Genomic DNA, 17,478 nt, shown 5'->3' with positions numbered 1-17,478 from the left:
ATGCCTGTAATCCGAGCACTCTGGGAGGCCGAGGTGGGAGGATCACTTAAGGTTAGGAGTTCAAGGCCAACCTGAGCAAGAGTGAGACAAAATAGAAAAGTTAGCTGGGCTGGTGGCATGCACCTGTAGTCCCAGCTACTCGGGAGGCTGAGGCAGGAGGATCACTTGAGCCCGGAGTTTGAGGTTGCTGTGAGCTATGATTGAGCACTCTAAGTGGGGCAACAGAGCAAGACCTTGTCTCAAAAAATCAAAAAGCAAAACAAAAAAACCCTGAAAAACCAAACCCCCTCCTTAAAACAAAAACCCCAAATCACAAATCTGTATATTGTAACAATGAGAACAGTTGTGTCTCATTAGGAGGTTTCTCTGTGACTATATATTTTTCCTTTGCATCGGGGCTTTGCAGGATGGATTTCTCTTGTGAGCAGCTTGTAATTTATTTTGTTAAGTGTTAAAACTTAACAATGACTATGCTATTATGGTGAGAGATGCTCTGGTAAATTTATCAATGGAAGCCCATTAAAAAACAAATTTTAGAGAAAGCCCTGTTTATTCATACATCAAACGTTTATGATGTGACTGTGTCAGGCACCGTGCAGGGAGAAGAACAGAACAATAAACGAGACACCCTCCGTCTGCTCGAAGGACTCAGCACAGGCAACTCAGCAGGGACGGGAGGAGTGCGAGCAGGTGCTGACAAACCGTGGAGCTGTACCCAGCTCCGCGGCAAAGAGCACTGGGGAACTGCCCAGGGCAAACACAGCGCCAGCCCGAAGGCCACAGCAAGGGGAAGTCAAGGCCAAGAGAGGCCCCAGGGCAGAGGAAGAGGCAAGGGCCAGGAGGGAGAGAGCTGGCCAAAAGTGGCCCACTCGCGGGCGGGTGTGAGGAGGAACTGCAAGTGACAGGCGGGCGGGGTAACACGGGCTCTGAGACAGACCTGGGTCATTTTTCAGGGGCAAAGGGAAGCCACTGAAGGTTGTGTGTTAGAGATCACTGTAGCAGGTTTTTGAAGGATGGCCCAGATAACTCCAATGGTCAGGAAAAAATGATGGCCTGAACTAAAGGAACAGGGTTGAGACAAGGGAGAGGTAAGGGAAGAATAATCTAATAGATTTGAGGGGTACGGGAAAGGAAAAAGGAACTGAGATGGGGCCATGGGAAGAGGAGTGGGTTTTGGGGGGGAAACACTAGATTTCAGTTTCAGAGGTCCTTGTCGGGCACTCAGATGTAAAGGGTTCAGTGCAGAAGTGGCTGAGATCACTTCAAGGGCTGCCAGCGGCCGCCCCGTCTGAAGTTTCACTTTCTGCGGTTTTACTTACCGTTACGACACAATGAGATATCTTGAAAGAGAAACATTCACATAACTTTTATTACAGTATATCGTTTTAATTGTTCTATTTTATTACTAGTTATTGTTTATCTCTTCCTGTGCCTAATTTATAAATTAAGCTTTATCATAGGTGTGTACATATAGCACAAAACATAGTGTACACAGGGTTCAGTATCATCGCGGTTTTCGGCCCCCACTGAGGGTCTTGGAATGTATCCCCTGTGGATAAGGGGGGGGAACCACTGTAGATAGAGTGAGAAGATAACCTGGAATGGAATGCTGAGAATCACCAACATTGAAAGGATGGGCAGAAGAAAAGCTCACAAAGGTGCCTGGAAGAATGGCAGAGAGTAGGCGGAGAGCTAGGAAGAAAAGAGTATGAAGGAAGCCGAGGAAAGGGAGTGCCCCCAGCAGTGGTCAGCAGTATCAAATGCAGCTTCAGTGGGGTAAGGTCGGAGTCTACATTACAGCAGTGGGTTAAGGATACCAAGGTAGGAACTGGAGACCCAAATGTAGACAACTGAAGAAGTTTGGCTGAAAAAGGAAACAGAGATGGGTAGACGCTGGGCAGGACGTGGGGTTTCAGAAGGCACATGCGTAGGCATTTATAGATAAGGGAGATTTAGGCGTCCATCAGTGCTGCAGGGAAGACACCAACAAAGAGGTGGAGGTTGACCACATGGGCCAAATAGCGTAAGCAATGGAACGAGGCCCCTGAGGTCCCTGGATGGGAGGCGTGTGTGACTCACAGCCCAGTTGGTGCACTGATTTTCAGTCAAGAGGAAAAGCAAAGATGATGGGTGTGGATGATGGGATTATGCTGAGTGCTGCTTAGGTCAACTGACAAATTATTCTCCGTTAGGTTCTAGGATGTACCGGGAAGTGAAACAGATACTGTCTCTGCCCCAAGGGAACTCTTTCAAAGGAACATACAGACTCTTTTTGTATACAGAGGAGTCAAACACTACTTCTAAACCGGTTTACTGTTCAAGAGGAAAAGTACTTCCCTGCCTGCTTCTACATTCATAATCTACAAAGTGGGAAAAGTCACCAGGCTTTCATGAAAAGCAAAACCAAGTGACAGAGAAAGAAGCCATAACCTCCACTGACATAGTGAAAGGCCAAAATATCCCTTATACTCAGAATAAAAGATTCGAAAAATTAGTTGGAAAAAAAAAATCAGGAAGTGGAGCAGTTCTGGTAGCTAAGGTCCAGATTATGGCTGTGGGAGTAGCTAAAGTTGAATAAGAAAGAGACTCGGGGGTTTTCAAAATGGAGATGAAGGAATTTGGGTGGGATTAGTTGATGAGTTGAATAATTGTTTCCTCTTTCTATATACTAGATAGCTTGCCTGCACCGGGGGCAATAAATAGCCAGCATGACAGCTATTCGACTCATAACCTAACCCAACTGGTAAAGAATAGCATATGGTCTACACATTTTTCCTCTTAGTCTCACACTGGGTCATACCCAATATAACACTTTCTACTACGATCTGATGTCAGAGGAATGTGAAGAAGGATCATTTTTTCAAGAAGTAAATAATTTCACAAGTGTGCACACATTTGATATATGTAATACTGGGGAAATACACTGTGCATTTCCTTTAAGCTGTGATAAAATTATGCTCTATGATATCAGTAAGGTATCACAGAGAAGGAAAATTATACATGCGACGGGCAGTTCAGCAGGATCTTAATTTCACAGAAAGCCACAGACGGATGAATGGGAGGTGGGCGTGTTACCTACAGAAATGCCCAGACGTGCTGGATGGTCAGGGTAATCATCGTAAGAGCAGCTCTGCATGCTGGACTTTACTTATGTGACTTTCTAAATGATTCTGTTCTCTATAAGACAGAACCACCTTATATTTTAAGATAAAGAGAAAGGAAGCATGAATCCTAGAAATAAAACTTGCCTTAATTATACAGCCCTTCCTATCAAACTTTCTGCTAGAATTTCTGAGTAAAATGAGTGGGTTCAATTTCAACTTTTTAAAGTTCTTTGCAAAACCATGTAATGAAAGAGCCACAGGGTGGGGATGTGGCTAGTTACAGGAGGGACGAGGAACAAAGGGTCTGAATGTTTCACCAACTGGGTAGACAATACCTAAACAGCCAAGTTAATCTTTAATCTGGTCAATCCCATTGGCAGTTTTATGACATAGAAAAGCCCGGGCTTTTGCATGCATGCTGCAGTGGATGTGGTCACGCATCGTCCAGATCTGCCCTTCGGAACTGGACACTGACCCCCTGAGCTGTCCCACGTGTTGACTGCTACTAGCTCACAGCTGGGTTTCCACCTGGACACCGTTCTCAGCCAAAGGGAGCTGCCTAGTATAAATGCTAACACCTTCTTGGGGGCTGAAGGTAAAGTCTGATTGATGCAGGAGTACAAAGACCAGGCCCCTCCGCCGCAACCTGGGCCATCTGTGAGGGACCATTCTACCTTCAGAACTCTCCAAGTACCTGCTCCTTCCACCAATCCTGCTTTCCTCATTCAGAGGTGTTGCTCCAAAGTGAGTCCAGGTTATATTTCTGGGTCAGGCCCTGTTTCCACATGTCTTAAATATGGGAATAACTATACATAAATATTGTTAACATAATGCTTTAATGGGGTAGTAAGAGTATGAGACTATAATCAAAACACCTAGCTTGGTGTTGCAGTTCCACTATTTAATAGCTCTTTGACTTTGGGTAATTTAACTTCTCTGAGTCTCAGTTTCCTTATCTTTAAATGGGGGATAGTTTCTTATAAAACAGGATTACTACAAAGACCCTCAAAGAGGTCCTTGTATACACACACACATACACACACACACACACACACACACACACAGAGACATGTGTGCGCACTTTTAAGTATAATGTAATGCTCTGATTATAATTTACATGAACTGGCTACTTTAAGAACTAAGTCTAATTATTTTCACAGTTGTTATTTCACTGAAATATTCCTTTAAACAGCAAGTCAATACTAAGACTGTACAAAAAAAGGTCATTAATTGCCTACTATATGCTTGACCTTGTGCCCTGTACCAGGTATACAAAGATGACATGGTTCTTGACCTCAAGGAGATACAGTCCAGTGTGTAAGGCATCTAACCTAAACAGGTGAGATCAAGTATTATAAATGACAAAATGCCCAGAAATAATTGGAGGGGTGGTCATTCCTTCAAGGATATCAGAAAAGGCTTCATAAAGGAGGTGACCCTTCAGGTAAGAAATTTTTAGGAAAGGTACCTTACTTTCAGCAAAGTTTTCTTGAGTAACAAAGAAGATTTTCATCACTGTTAAATAGTAATAACATTTTGATTGTAATCTATAACAACTATTTTGTGTATATCTATTTATCATGCACAGAATTTTCAGAGAAATATTTATAACCAATAGTTAAATTTACTTACTGTTATCTTACGAGGACAGTCATTAGAACACAGACCACTAAGAACTGTGGAAAAAGTAAAGAACAGGCAATTATTACTATTATAAGTTTATATTTAAAGTGAACTCTAATTTCCCCCCAAAATTATTAATACACTCTGCTGATTCATGAGAACAAGCAGAAACCAATTTCTTTACTTTAGATCTGAGCAAATTAAAATTCTTTTGTTCACTTTTTACCAGTATTTCAAAAGTCTCTATTAAGCTGTCAAGATGCTGTCATTTTGTGAATTATACAGGTGAGATAATTCATTATGGTTATATCACATCATACTTAATGTTGGTTCTATTTTCCAACTGGTTAGCTAAATTCCAAGGATGACTTAGAATCCAACAGAAGGGTGCTAAATGCAAACCAATTAAAATGTATACTAAGAAAAACAGAACATTCAGTACTTTATATCTCAAACTAGACTTTTTCCATTTATCTAGTTAAAAGTTTCTGGGTCAAAAATTTTGGACACCTTTGATGACCATTATAGAGACTTTAACTATAAAATAATTGATGGGTCTACAACAAATATACAAAAATAATTTAATGATACAGTTATTCTATAATCACCAAAAAAGAAAACAAAAAGAAAAGGTAAGAATATATGAACAATCTTTATATAGATGAGTTTTGAGATATAACTATATTTGTACCACTTCTGGTGAAGTGATACCTTTGTTAAGAAAGCAGATATTATATACTCTTAGTTGAAGAGTTTGTATGTTATAAACTAAGACAGCTGACAGTTCTGCTCAGTAAGCACAAATTATTTCAATAATCATTATGAATATTTGTCCATGGATTAAAATATATCCATAGGAAAATGGTTTCTTATATTTATTTATATTGTATGAAGATGAAATGACAATCATTCTAACAGAAATGTACTTTGGCAGAGTGCTATGATCTGAATGTTGGTATACCCCCAAAATTCATATGTTGGAACCTAACATCCAATGTGACAGTATTAAGAGGTGGGGCCTCTGGGAAGTGACTAAGTCACGCTATCTCCACCCTCCTAAATGGGATTAATGCCCTGCTAGAAAAGGCTTGAGCGAGCTCCCTTGCCCCTTCTGCTACATGAAGACACAGTAATGGGGGGCCATCTTTGAAGCAGAGAGAAACTCCTTACATGACACCGAATCTGTCAGTGCCTTGATTTTGAACTTCTCAGCCTCTAGAACTGTGAGCAATATATTTTTATTGTTTATTAATTATGCTTTCTAAGGTATTTTGTTATAGCAGTCCAAGACACAGAATATGTAAAATGCAAAGACACAAAGAAATGAGTATGACATATTTCATCACAAAAGAGGATACCTGTTCATTTACATAGTACATTTACATTAAATACAATTTGAAGAAATGGTGACATAAATATTTTACATTTGCAAAATAGTTTTCAATGTTTAAATTTGCCACCCTAGCACAGTGCCTGGTTCTTATTCTTTTATTCTAAAGTTTCCATGTCCTAACTTCTCCTTCTCTTTTGTTCCTCTTTCCTCAACTCTAGGTAGACATTGGAACTTCTTTTCCAATTGTCCCCAAATGATTTTTGTAAACCTTCATTTAAACCATTATCTTGCTGAACAGTAATTATTTACTCACAAGTCTGTCTTTGTACTCAGATGTTAGATTTGCATCGATTTATCCTTATTTTCTCAGGGTCTAACCCAACATATTTGCTAAATAAATACTTGTTAAAGAAGGAAAAAAGATTATTCAATAAATGGTACCGGATAACTGGCTACTTGGAGGAAAATAAAGTTGGGTTTACTTTACAACATAAAACTTACATTTGGCAAAGGCATAATAATGAAAGAACTCTTATACCTCACTAAGAACAAGAAAACTCAGTTGAAAAACAAGCAAAAGATCTGAATAGATATTTCCCCAAAGAAGATATACAGATGGCCAAGAGGCTCATGAAAAGAAGCTCAACATCATCAGCCATCAGAGAAATATATCTCAAAATCACTGTGAGATGCACACCCATGTTCACGGCAGCATTATTCACAGAGCCAAGACGCAGAAGCAATCCATTGATGGCTAAATGAATGAATAAAATGGAGTCAACACATATATGCAATGGAATATTATTCAGCCTTAAAAAGGAAGGAAATCCTGTCACATGTCATAATACTGATGAACCTTGAAGACAGTATGCTAAGTGAAATAAGTGAGTCACATAAAGACAAATACTGCATGATTCCACTTAATGAGGTATCTACACCAGTCAAATTCATAGAGACAGAAAGTAAATGGTGGTTACTGGGGGTTTTGGGGAACAGAAAAAGGGGAATTGTTTAACGGGTATAGAATTTCAGTTTTGCACGATGAAAAAGTTCTGGAGATGTGTTTCACACAATGCAAATATACATAATACTACTGAACTATACCCCCCAAATGGCAATTTTTATATTACATGTTATTTACCACAATTAAAAAAAATGGTTAAGATGACACAATGAGATAACATTTTACATCCATAAGATGGCTATAATCAAATAGATAATAACAAATGTTGAGGATGTGGAGAAATGGAAAACCCTTACATATTTCTGTGGGAATGTGAAATGGTGCAGCTGCTTTGGAAAACAATCTAGCAATTCCCTAAAAGGTTGAACATGGAGTTCCCATTTGACACAGCAATTCACTCATAGGTATATGCCAAGACAAATGAAAATATGTATTCAAACAAAAACATGTACACCAACATTCAGAGCAGTATTATCCACTATAGCCCAAAGGTGGAAACCATCCAAATGTACATCAATTGATGAGCGGATAAACAAAATAAGGTAGATACATGTAGTGGGATATTATTTGGCTATTAAAAAGAATAAAGTACTGATGCATACTACAACATGGATGACCTTGAAAACATTATGCTAAGAGAAAAAAAGCCAGTGACACATGACCACAAGTTATATGACCTCACTTATAGCAAATGTCCAGAATAGGCAACTCTATGGATAAAGTAGATTAGTAGTTGGCTGGGGCCGGGGTTGACTGGGTGGTTAGGGGTGATGGCCAAAGGGTAGAGGGTTTCTTTCTGTGGTGATGAAAATATACTTTTGCTAATATACAAAAAACTTCTAGGTATCAGTTAAGAGAAGATAATCCAATAGAAAACAAAGGATTTTAAGAAGCAGTATCTAGAAGTGAAAATACAAATAATCAAAAAACATGATACTCACCCTAACTACTTAGGAAAAAATCTCATTTTATACCCAAAAGATCGGCAAAAAATAAAAGCATGATAAAAATGTCTATCGGAAAAACAATAAAATCAAAGATAAATGACAAACTAGGAAAAACATTTGCAACATATATAACATAGCATTAATTTCCCTACTATAGACGATAATACATTTATAAATCAATAAGAAAATAAGGACAAGGACTGCTCATAGAAATAAAAATACATATGGTTGTTAGATATATGAAAAGATGCTGAACTTCACTCACTGTAAGAAAAATGCAAAATAAAAATAAGATAATATTTTTCACCCAAGATCAAAAAGTTTCTAACACCTTGAGTTGGCGAAGGTGTTAGGGAATGTGCATTTTTATATACTATAGGCAGAAGTGTAAGTTGATAAAATTTCTATGAAGGGACATCTGTTAAAATATAAAAAATACAATTTAAAGTTCAAAATCAGGCAGAATTAATCTATGGTGTTGGAAATCAAAATAGTATTACCTTTATGTGAACCGGTTTAGTATCTAAAAAGGGGGCAAGAGGAGAGTTCTGGATGTTGGTAATATCTGTTTTTTTATCTGAGTGTAATTACATGGCTGCATTTACTCTGTGAAAATTTATAGACCTGTGTACTTATGTACATATACTTTTCAATATGTATGTTATATTTCAATAAAATGTTTAATTTAAAAATTCATATACATACTTTAACAATTCCATTTTTAGGAATTTATCCTACAGGATATCCACTGAAGCATTATTTTGAGATTGAAAATCACCTTGATATCTTCCAATAAGGAACTCATTAAATTATGTTATAGCCATATTTTTCAGTACTTTAAAGAAAAGAGGCAGCTTTAGATTACACATATGTGCTTGTATATGCATAAAATATCCTGGAAAGATACAAATGAGAGGTCTCCGAGGAGAGAATCGTATCACTGGGAGACAGCGGTGCAAAGGAGACTTACTTTTCACCAGATACTCTTTTGTATTTTTTTAACCATTCGTATGCATTACTTATGTTAAAAACAAATTTATTAACGGAATAAAAATTTAGAACTTTCAGATGAGTATGTGGTAAACTGAACAGTGTCATATGCTGGTGAAAATATAAATTCCTATAACTTTCAGAGAGGGTAATCTGTTATTATCTACTAACATTAAAAACACAGTCCTTTCAACTCAGTTTCATGTCTCTAAAATATTGGAAACCACCTAAATACCCACCTAGAGAGAAAAAGCTAAACAAACTGTGGAGCATATAATATTATGGAATGATATGGAGCTATTAAAAGAAAGAGGAGCTCTGTAAGTGCTGATTTGAAAGGGGCTTTATATACTCTCTTGTTAAGAAACCAAGATGCAGGCAAATATATTTAATAAAAGTCTATTTTAAAATGTATATGTTGGCTGAATCTCACAGACACAGTGTGGAGCAAACAAGAGAAGCCAGACACAAAGAGTATATACTGTATTATTTCATTTATATCATTTTTAGAAACAGGCACCCTAGGCCTACCTTGCCCTATGCATCTCTTCCATTGTATCTTCACTTGTCTCCTTTGTAATATTCTTTATAACAAATGGGTAAATATAAGTAAAATATTTCTCTGAGTTCTGTGAACTGTTCTAGCAAATTAATCAGGTCTGAGGACGGTGTCATGGGAACTCTATTTATAGCCAGTCAGGCAGAGGTACAGGTGACAACCTGGGACTTGTGATTGGCATCTGAAGTGAGGGCAGTCTTGCTGGACTGAGCCCTTACCCTGCGGGATCTGCTCCACTGTCCAGGTGGTGTCGCGACTGACTGGCTGGCTGGCGTATGGTGGGTACTCCCCACACATTTTGGTGACCAGAGATGAAGTATTCTGTGTTGTAGTGACTGCGTGAGAGCAGAGGAGAAAAAACAGTTTGGTCTTGTCCTGTCTCTTATAGTACCACACTGTTACGGACGGACTGACTGTGTCCTGTCCAAACTCATCCGTTAAAGCTCTACCCCCAGTGTGGCTGTTTTTGGAGACAGGGCCTGAAAGGAGGTAATTAAGGGTAAATGAGGGTAGGGTCCTGATCCGATGGGATTAGTGTTTCCTTATAGGAAGAGACCTTGCACATGAGCTGTCTCCACACGCAGGAATGCAAAGAGAACACTGAATACCGGCTGAGATGGTGGCCACCCAGAAGGAAGAGATGATGCCTCAGTATGAAATTTACCTTCCCAGCACTTTGATCTTCAACTTACTAGGCTTCAAAACCATGAGAAGTAAAATTCTGTTGTTGGAGATACCTAGCCTGTGGTATTTTGTTATGTATATTTAACAGACTAATATACACACATACTTTAAAAAATTTTACGTACATGAAATCATATTACATACTATTTCATAACTGGCTTTTCTTTGGGTTAATGTAACCCCAACTGTGTCCATATCATTAAATATACTTCTACTACATAATTGCATGGCATTCTCTGTTTGTGTGTGTATTATTTACCCATCCTTCTTATAGGACATTCAGGTTTTCCCCCTCCCCATACCGCAACTGTATTTTTCGCTTAAAAATACCATTGGGAAGATCATTTTTATGGACCTAGTGCATTTATACACAGATCTTTGACACATCTTTGACAATTTCCTTGGGATAAAGTCATAGAAATACAATTTCTGGTCAATCTTAAAAGCTTTTGATGTGTACAATGAAACTATCCTCCAGAAACATTACCAAACATCTTTTAGCAAACATTTATTGATCTGGCTAGTACCAAGCTCTAAACATGAATTTCCTTTCATAGATGCTCTTCCTTAATCCTCATATCAAGACTGTGGTATGAGTCTAATTGTCCCCGCCCCTTCTCCTCCTTTTTTTTTTTTTTCAGAAGAGGAAACTGAAGCTTGGGCCATCGTATTACTAAAGGTTATACAGTAAATGGAGCTCTTTTGCCACTAACTCATTTAAGGGACACATTAACCTACTATTATGGGAGATGGGAAATCAAGAAACCATTGGGTTACTGTATTTTTTGTACAAGATAAAAAGTCTGTGTGTTGTTTAGCATGGTCAAGAGTATTTACTCAAAATCACCTAACAGTCTCTTTCATTTTGTATACAGTATGCTAGAAATTTGGTTCCTGCATCTATTTTTGTTTTTTTACAGGACTTGCTATCAAATTTGAAGTTTCACATTATGACAATAGGATCAAGATTTAAATGTAACTGTAACTTTTTCACATCTTAGAGCTTTTCTCCACCAAGGAACTACATATAAAAGTCAAGCTAGGTTTTAAACATGGAAAAATTATATCATACATATATGTCACATATGTGTGTTATAAAAAGAGATTTCTACATAATACAAATAGAATATGCATTTCCTTGGTTTTTGCAACCACTCACTCAAGAAGAAATAATACTAGTCCTTGAGCTTAACTACCATGCTGGTTATTAGGAACTCAGAATTCCTAACATATTATCACAAAGGTTAACCTGTTCTCAGTTTGAAATCATCATTATTTCACCTGCAGAAGAACTTGACCTTTCCTCAGTGACACTGACATGGCTACGGCAGAGGGTGAGGCAGACTCAGACTGTGTGGCTGTTAGGCTCTGCTACCCATGTATGTTTGACGTAGGGTAGGAAAGTAATCATGTCTCCAGCCACTTTCAGTAATTGCACTGCTTTTGTTAAGGAATGCTATAGAAGACCCACCTTTTAGTTTTCCTATAAGACAAAAAAGGGACACATCCTTTCACAAGCTTACTTCTTACTATCTTCTCCCCTTCAAGTTTTTTTTCTTTTTTTGAGACAGAGTCTCACTCTGTTGTCCAGGCTAGAGCGCCGTGGCATCAGCCCAGCTCACGGCAACCTCCAACTCCTGGGCTCAAGCAATCCTCCTGCCTCAGCCTCCCGAGTAGCTGGGACTACAGGCATGCGCCACCATGCCCAGCTAATTTTTTCTATATATTTTTAGTTGTCCAGCTAATTTTTTTCTATTTTTGTAGTAGAGATGGGTTTTCCCTCTTGCTCAGGCTGGTTTCGAACTCCTGAGCTCAAATGATCCACCTGCCTCGGCCTCCCAGAGTGCTAGGATTACAGGTGTGAGCCACTGCGCCTGGCCCCCTCTTAAGTTAATGAAATAAAAAAATGCCTGAAAAGTGTTAAGTTTCTTGAAATTTATAGACCACATAAAGAAAACTTTTATTCTTATTTCTCTCTTCTTATTGCTCAGTATATTATCAGGAATATATTTATCAGGAATGTGGTTTAACACATTGACTGCCACACTAGAAAAAAATTTTTTCCCTTGGGGCCATGGTGTTTCATTATGGAAATAGAATAAAAACTGAAAACAAAATGATCCTTTCTAATTTCATTAAAAGTTTGTTATTTCTTATTGTTTTCTGTGTGTGAGTTACATGCAACTTGAAAAAAGGTTCATGTGACTTGCATGGTAGAGATGCCTGAGCTCCATATGCTTCATGAGGCCTTGGGCTCAAAACCAGCATGACTGAAATACAACTCACAGGGCAGTTAATTTGTTAAATCACAGTTTGCTAAAATTAGATAGAAGTTCTCCCGAAAAGAAAGGCAGAACTGAAATAAATGCTGCCGGGAAACACTGCATGGTATTATATGTTTTATATATGTTAGTGGTTCATCTTCTGTTACTAACAGTTAGGTCTTTCCATCTTAGTTCCTGTTCGTACCAGATTAATACCACATTAAGTCTTCAGGTCATGGGTGTTGCTGGTAAGAGTAAATCTCAAAGTGACCATCTGACACCAACAGTAGCTACAAACCACAAGCTCCACTCCTTTCAGGCATTCTATTCATCCAGTACAGGAAATCTCATGAAGTAGGGCCCTGTCGTGCTGCGCTAGCTAATGCAAGGTGTGGTCATGGGGAAATGACCTCATCTCTTTCTCCTACGGTTTTAGAAAAATCTTTAAAGTACTAGAGTTGGATTAAATAATTTATAAGATTTAAAAAACTCCCAAATTCCGTAATTCCAAGCTGGATCTATATTTCCATTAGGTAGTTTCAGGTGCTTAATACTGTGCCTTAGCACAGAGGAAGTTGGTCTGTGTTTAAAGTGCCCTTTGTATAAGTTTGCTCACATGTGACAAAATTATCTAGAGAACAGGGAGCCTTGAACAGTTAGGGTCTGAATGAATGAGGCTGGATCATGGATGACACATATTCTCTACAATAAGACTCAGAAATACAGAGCAAAACCAGGAGTATAACTTGTTATTCCGTAAGGTAATTTTCTGCTTTCTCTTCATATAATATGTAACATTATATTATTTAAAACAAGAAATGTATTCTCAGGTAGTTTCATTTAAAAGTTATTGTATATAGGATACTATAACATGAGAGAATCATGTAAACACTTGGCAGAAGATAAAGCACATGATAATAAATATTAGCTATTGGCTGGGTGCAGTGGCTCACACCTGTAATCCTAGCACTCTGGTGGGCTGAGGCAGGCGGATCGTTTGAGCTCAGGAGTTCGAGACCAGCCTGAGCAAGAGCGAGACCCCATCTCTACTAAAAATAGAAAGAGATTATCTGGACAACTAAAAATACATATAGAAAAAATTAGCCAGGCATGGTGGCGCATGCCTGTAGTCCCAGCTACTCGGGAGGCTGAGGCAGGAGGATCGCTTGAGCCCAGGAGTTTGAGGTTGCTGTGAGCTAGGCTGATGCCACGGCACTCTATCTTGGGTGAGTGACAGAGTGAGATTCTGTCTCAAAAAAGAAAAAAAAAAATTAGCTATTGTTTTGTTTCTAAAACAAATTATAGACTCTATAATTCTGGATTCCAGGATTTAAAAGTATCAGCTTTCATTGCTGCAGCTTCTTTGGGTGTGCTTGGAACTTCAGGAGCCAGCAGAAGCAAGTAGAGAATGCTCAGTGTTCATGGTAGTTGTATCTACTAAGTGGCAAAGAGCAAAGCTGTTATAAAATATTTTCCCAGACTTTTCAAATGTTTTACAATCGGCTGTCTTATTTTTGTAATCAGAAAACAAAACAAATACCAAACCAAAACATTATCAATAAAAAAGAAATAATGCTTTAAAGTTCTCCAACATAATCAAAAAAGGACAGACTGATGGCATTTTTACAAATGTCACCCTAAAATTACAATTTTAAGACTCTGTAATGTCAAGCTTATGAACAAGTAAAAAGTACAGTAGTCTATTAAATGAGTAAAAGGATGTAATTTCCCTAGCAATATTGGAATAAAAATTTCATCATTTGTGGTTTAGTTAGGCAAAAAACAAACAAAAAAAACCAAACCTCAAAAACTCTAATAAATGTTCCAAGGCTGCATTTGCTATTATTATAGCAAAAGCCCACTTTCTAAAATTAGGACAGTTATATTTTTGATGTGAAAGTACATGCTTATGAATGAGATAAAACTTATTTTTTCAGGCAACTATAATAACAACTGGGAAGGTATGCTAAAATACATAAACGGCCCATTATGGAAAAGGGAAATTTAATAGGACAGACACCTGTATATAATTTCAACCCTCTACTATTTGTGCGGTTTGCCCCTGTGAGTTTCTTAAAGGACTATTTTTGTTTGTTTGTTTTTTAAGTATCTCTCTAGGTTGCTTATTTAAAGTGTCACTAAATGGTTTCCTACAACTAGCTGATCTTGGCTAAACTATAGTCTAATCTAGACGTTTAAGGATTTTTCACCATTTCATAAATTTTTATAATTATATTAATATTATCTGTAATCATATGACAAAATTCTATATACAATTATAACATTTTATATTCTTTAAAATAAAATGTTCCAAAAAGTAATTTCTAATACTCCTAGAGACTTTTAAAACCAAAGTTTTCAAAACAGATGAATAAAATACATATGAAAATAGTCTATTCACAAAAATAAATAAAAAAACAGTAATTAAAACACTTAATAAGCTATATGAAGTACTGGTTATTAGTAGATTTAATTAGTTTAAAACATGGCTAATGAGATGTGCAATGCCTGTTTCCTTTACAATGATAATGCTTAGGCTCTTAACACTTCATGTTAAACCACACTATTATTATAGCCCATGTATTCTTAAAGATATTAAAAATATAAAAATTTGGCATCTAGCTTTGTGATTTATTCTGTATTAGCTATTTCACACAAATGCCAAAACCAAAACCAAACGATGGCAATACTTGGCATAAATGCTGTAACACTAAAGCAGTGTGCAGCTTGGCAGAGGGATGAGTTGAATAAAGTCAGAGCTGTGAAGGTCAGTATTGCATAATGGTTTTACAGCGTTTAAAATAAAAACCTTTGCCTGGATTTTGGGTAACTTTTCATATTCGTTCTCTGAAAAGAAGAGAATTCTTTTTTTTTTTTTTTTTTTAAAATTTCTAGACATTTAATTCTCAGATCTCGAGGAAATGCAAAGACAAGGGGAAGTGTCATAGCAGGGGTAGGAAACCCAAAACACAAGAGGTGTTTGACCACAAATCTTAAGATATAAATTCTGGAAAACCCTTCAGAATCTTTCTGGCAATGTGTTATTCTAATCAACAAGATACCAGTTTGCTTCTTTAAGACACATGAAAACAAACGTTATAACCTCCCTACAAATTACTCAAGCTTTGCATTCATGTGTGAAACCAAGCCCCATCCCCACCATTCTTGTCATTTGGACGTTATTTTACATTCCACGGAAAGATTTTTTTGGTCTGTTGTTATCTATCTTTCATTTGTTATATTTTTAATTATAAAATCATATGCTCTTTGTAGAAAACTTAAGTATGTAAATATATAAAGTGAAAAGTGATCTTGAGTAATTTTAACCCTGTTCTTTATGTGTAAAAATATATTAAATAACAAATGTGGTAGTTACATGTTTTATAAATATATAAACACATACGTACATATAAATATATTTTATACACATATAAATTTGTTAAAATTTTTGCTAAATTCAGAAGTTTGACCTTTAAACATATATTAGATAAAAAATGATAAGTATGGGAGATAATAGATACGTTAATTAGCTTGATTTAATCACTTTATAATATACACATATATTAAAACATCACACTGTACACCACAAACATAAAAACAAATAAATGTTAAAAAAAGGAATTTAAAAAACACACAAAAACATATTGATTCCAGATAAGTATGTTTGAAAGAACTTTTAGTAAACAATTTCAAATAAAAACATATATTTATCTCCCTGAAGTCCCGAAGTATCACTGCAGTGATTAAACACATATAATATAAACAGCAGATATTTTGAGAACTTTCTAAAGGATACTGAACAGGCGGATGATATTGAGAACAGAGCACATGTGTGCTGAGCAGTTCCGGGAGCCGCTGTGGCCACAGTGGATGGACCCCCAGCAGCCCACTGGAACCCTTTCCTCTCAGGCGGCAGCTGCTGGGAGCAAGGGCAGGCGCCCTGGGGCCAGGGAAGAAGGGGGAGCTGAAGGTCTCTGGGACCGGCCAGAGGCTCACAACAGGAATAGCTACATTTGTCATGTGTTCTTGCTAGCAAAGTAAAGTGGAGGATTTGCTGGTCCTTTTAGACAGCGCCCTAAATAACATCAGAGTGCTGCCAACACACAAACTTCCGAGCCTACAGGACGAAATAACACAAAAAGACTCAGCAAGGCAGTGAGTGTCTCCCTGTCACTGTCTATCTCCTGGAAAGCACAACTGTTCATTCTCAGTGAGCCTGATAATCCCCTTGGCTGAGGCTATAGGAGTAAGTCAGGGACTCTTGCAGTGTTCCTCACTAGGGACTCTCACAGGGAAGGTGGCTGCAGTTCAACTCTAAGGCATCAATTTTGCTGTGCTGTCTGAAAACGCCAACCTACTACTTTGCTCAAATGCAGCTTCTATCTCTGGTTGACTTCCAGCTTGTCAGCCCCAAGGGGCTCCGGCATGGGGAGGGGGAAACGGCGTCGTGGCAATGGTCTGTTGGGCAGAACTGTATGGGGACACAATAGCTTTTGCCATTCATTTTAACTACCAACCCTGATACTTGTTTAGAACTATAAGCAGAGAAAAATCCTCAGACACATGAAGAAAAATAACAGCTTACAAGAAGGAAGACTACAGTGAGCAATCACATAAACGGCCCCCACCTAAACAAAGCATGCAGGAAAAGGAGAGCATTTCAAAGGCCACCACACTGCAGTAGTCCCCCTCATCCACAGGGGATACATGCCAAGAGCCTCAGTAGAGACCTCAAACTGTGCAGTACCAAACCCTATGGACACTGTGCTTTTTCCTGTACGTACATACCTATGATGGTATTTAATTTAAAAATTAGGCCCAGTAAGAGATTAACAATAACTTATAATAAAATAGAACAATTATAACAATATACTGTAATAAAAGTTATGTGAATGTGGTCTCTCTCAAGCTATCTTATTCACTATGGTTGAATGTAGGTAACTGAAATCATAGAAAGCAAAACCAGGGATAAGGGGGACTACTGTCATGCAAGAAGAAAATGGAACAATG

The 17,478-nt window shown here is 37.7% G+C and overlaps 1 protein-coding gene across 2 annotated transcripts in view; it reads right to left on the bottom strand.

The window, feature by feature from the left end:
- The window catches only part of ITFG1 (integrin alpha FG-GAP repeat containing 1), a 292,249-nt gene that overhangs the window by 68,845 nt on the left and 205,926 nt on the right, over positions 1-17,478 (bottom strand). For both annotated transcript variants that reach the window (XM_069456742.1, XM_069456741.1), the window contains exon 13: positions 4,737-4,780. In XM_069456742.1, coding sequence (XP_069312843.1) covers positions 4,737-4,780 — 44 coding nt within the window. The remainder of the gene's footprint in view (positions 1-4,736; positions 4,781-17,478) is intronic.

This window comes from Eulemur rufifrons, chromosome 23 (genome assembly GCF_041146395.1).
Source record: "Eulemur rufifrons isolate Redbay chromosome 23, OSU_ERuf_1, whole genome shotgun sequence".
NCBI lineage: Eukaryota > Metazoa > Chordata > Mammalia > Primates > Lemuridae > Eulemur > Eulemur rufifrons.
The sequence above is the reverse complement of the archived record's forward strand: the minus strand, read 5'-3'. Positions and strand labels throughout refer to the sequence as shown.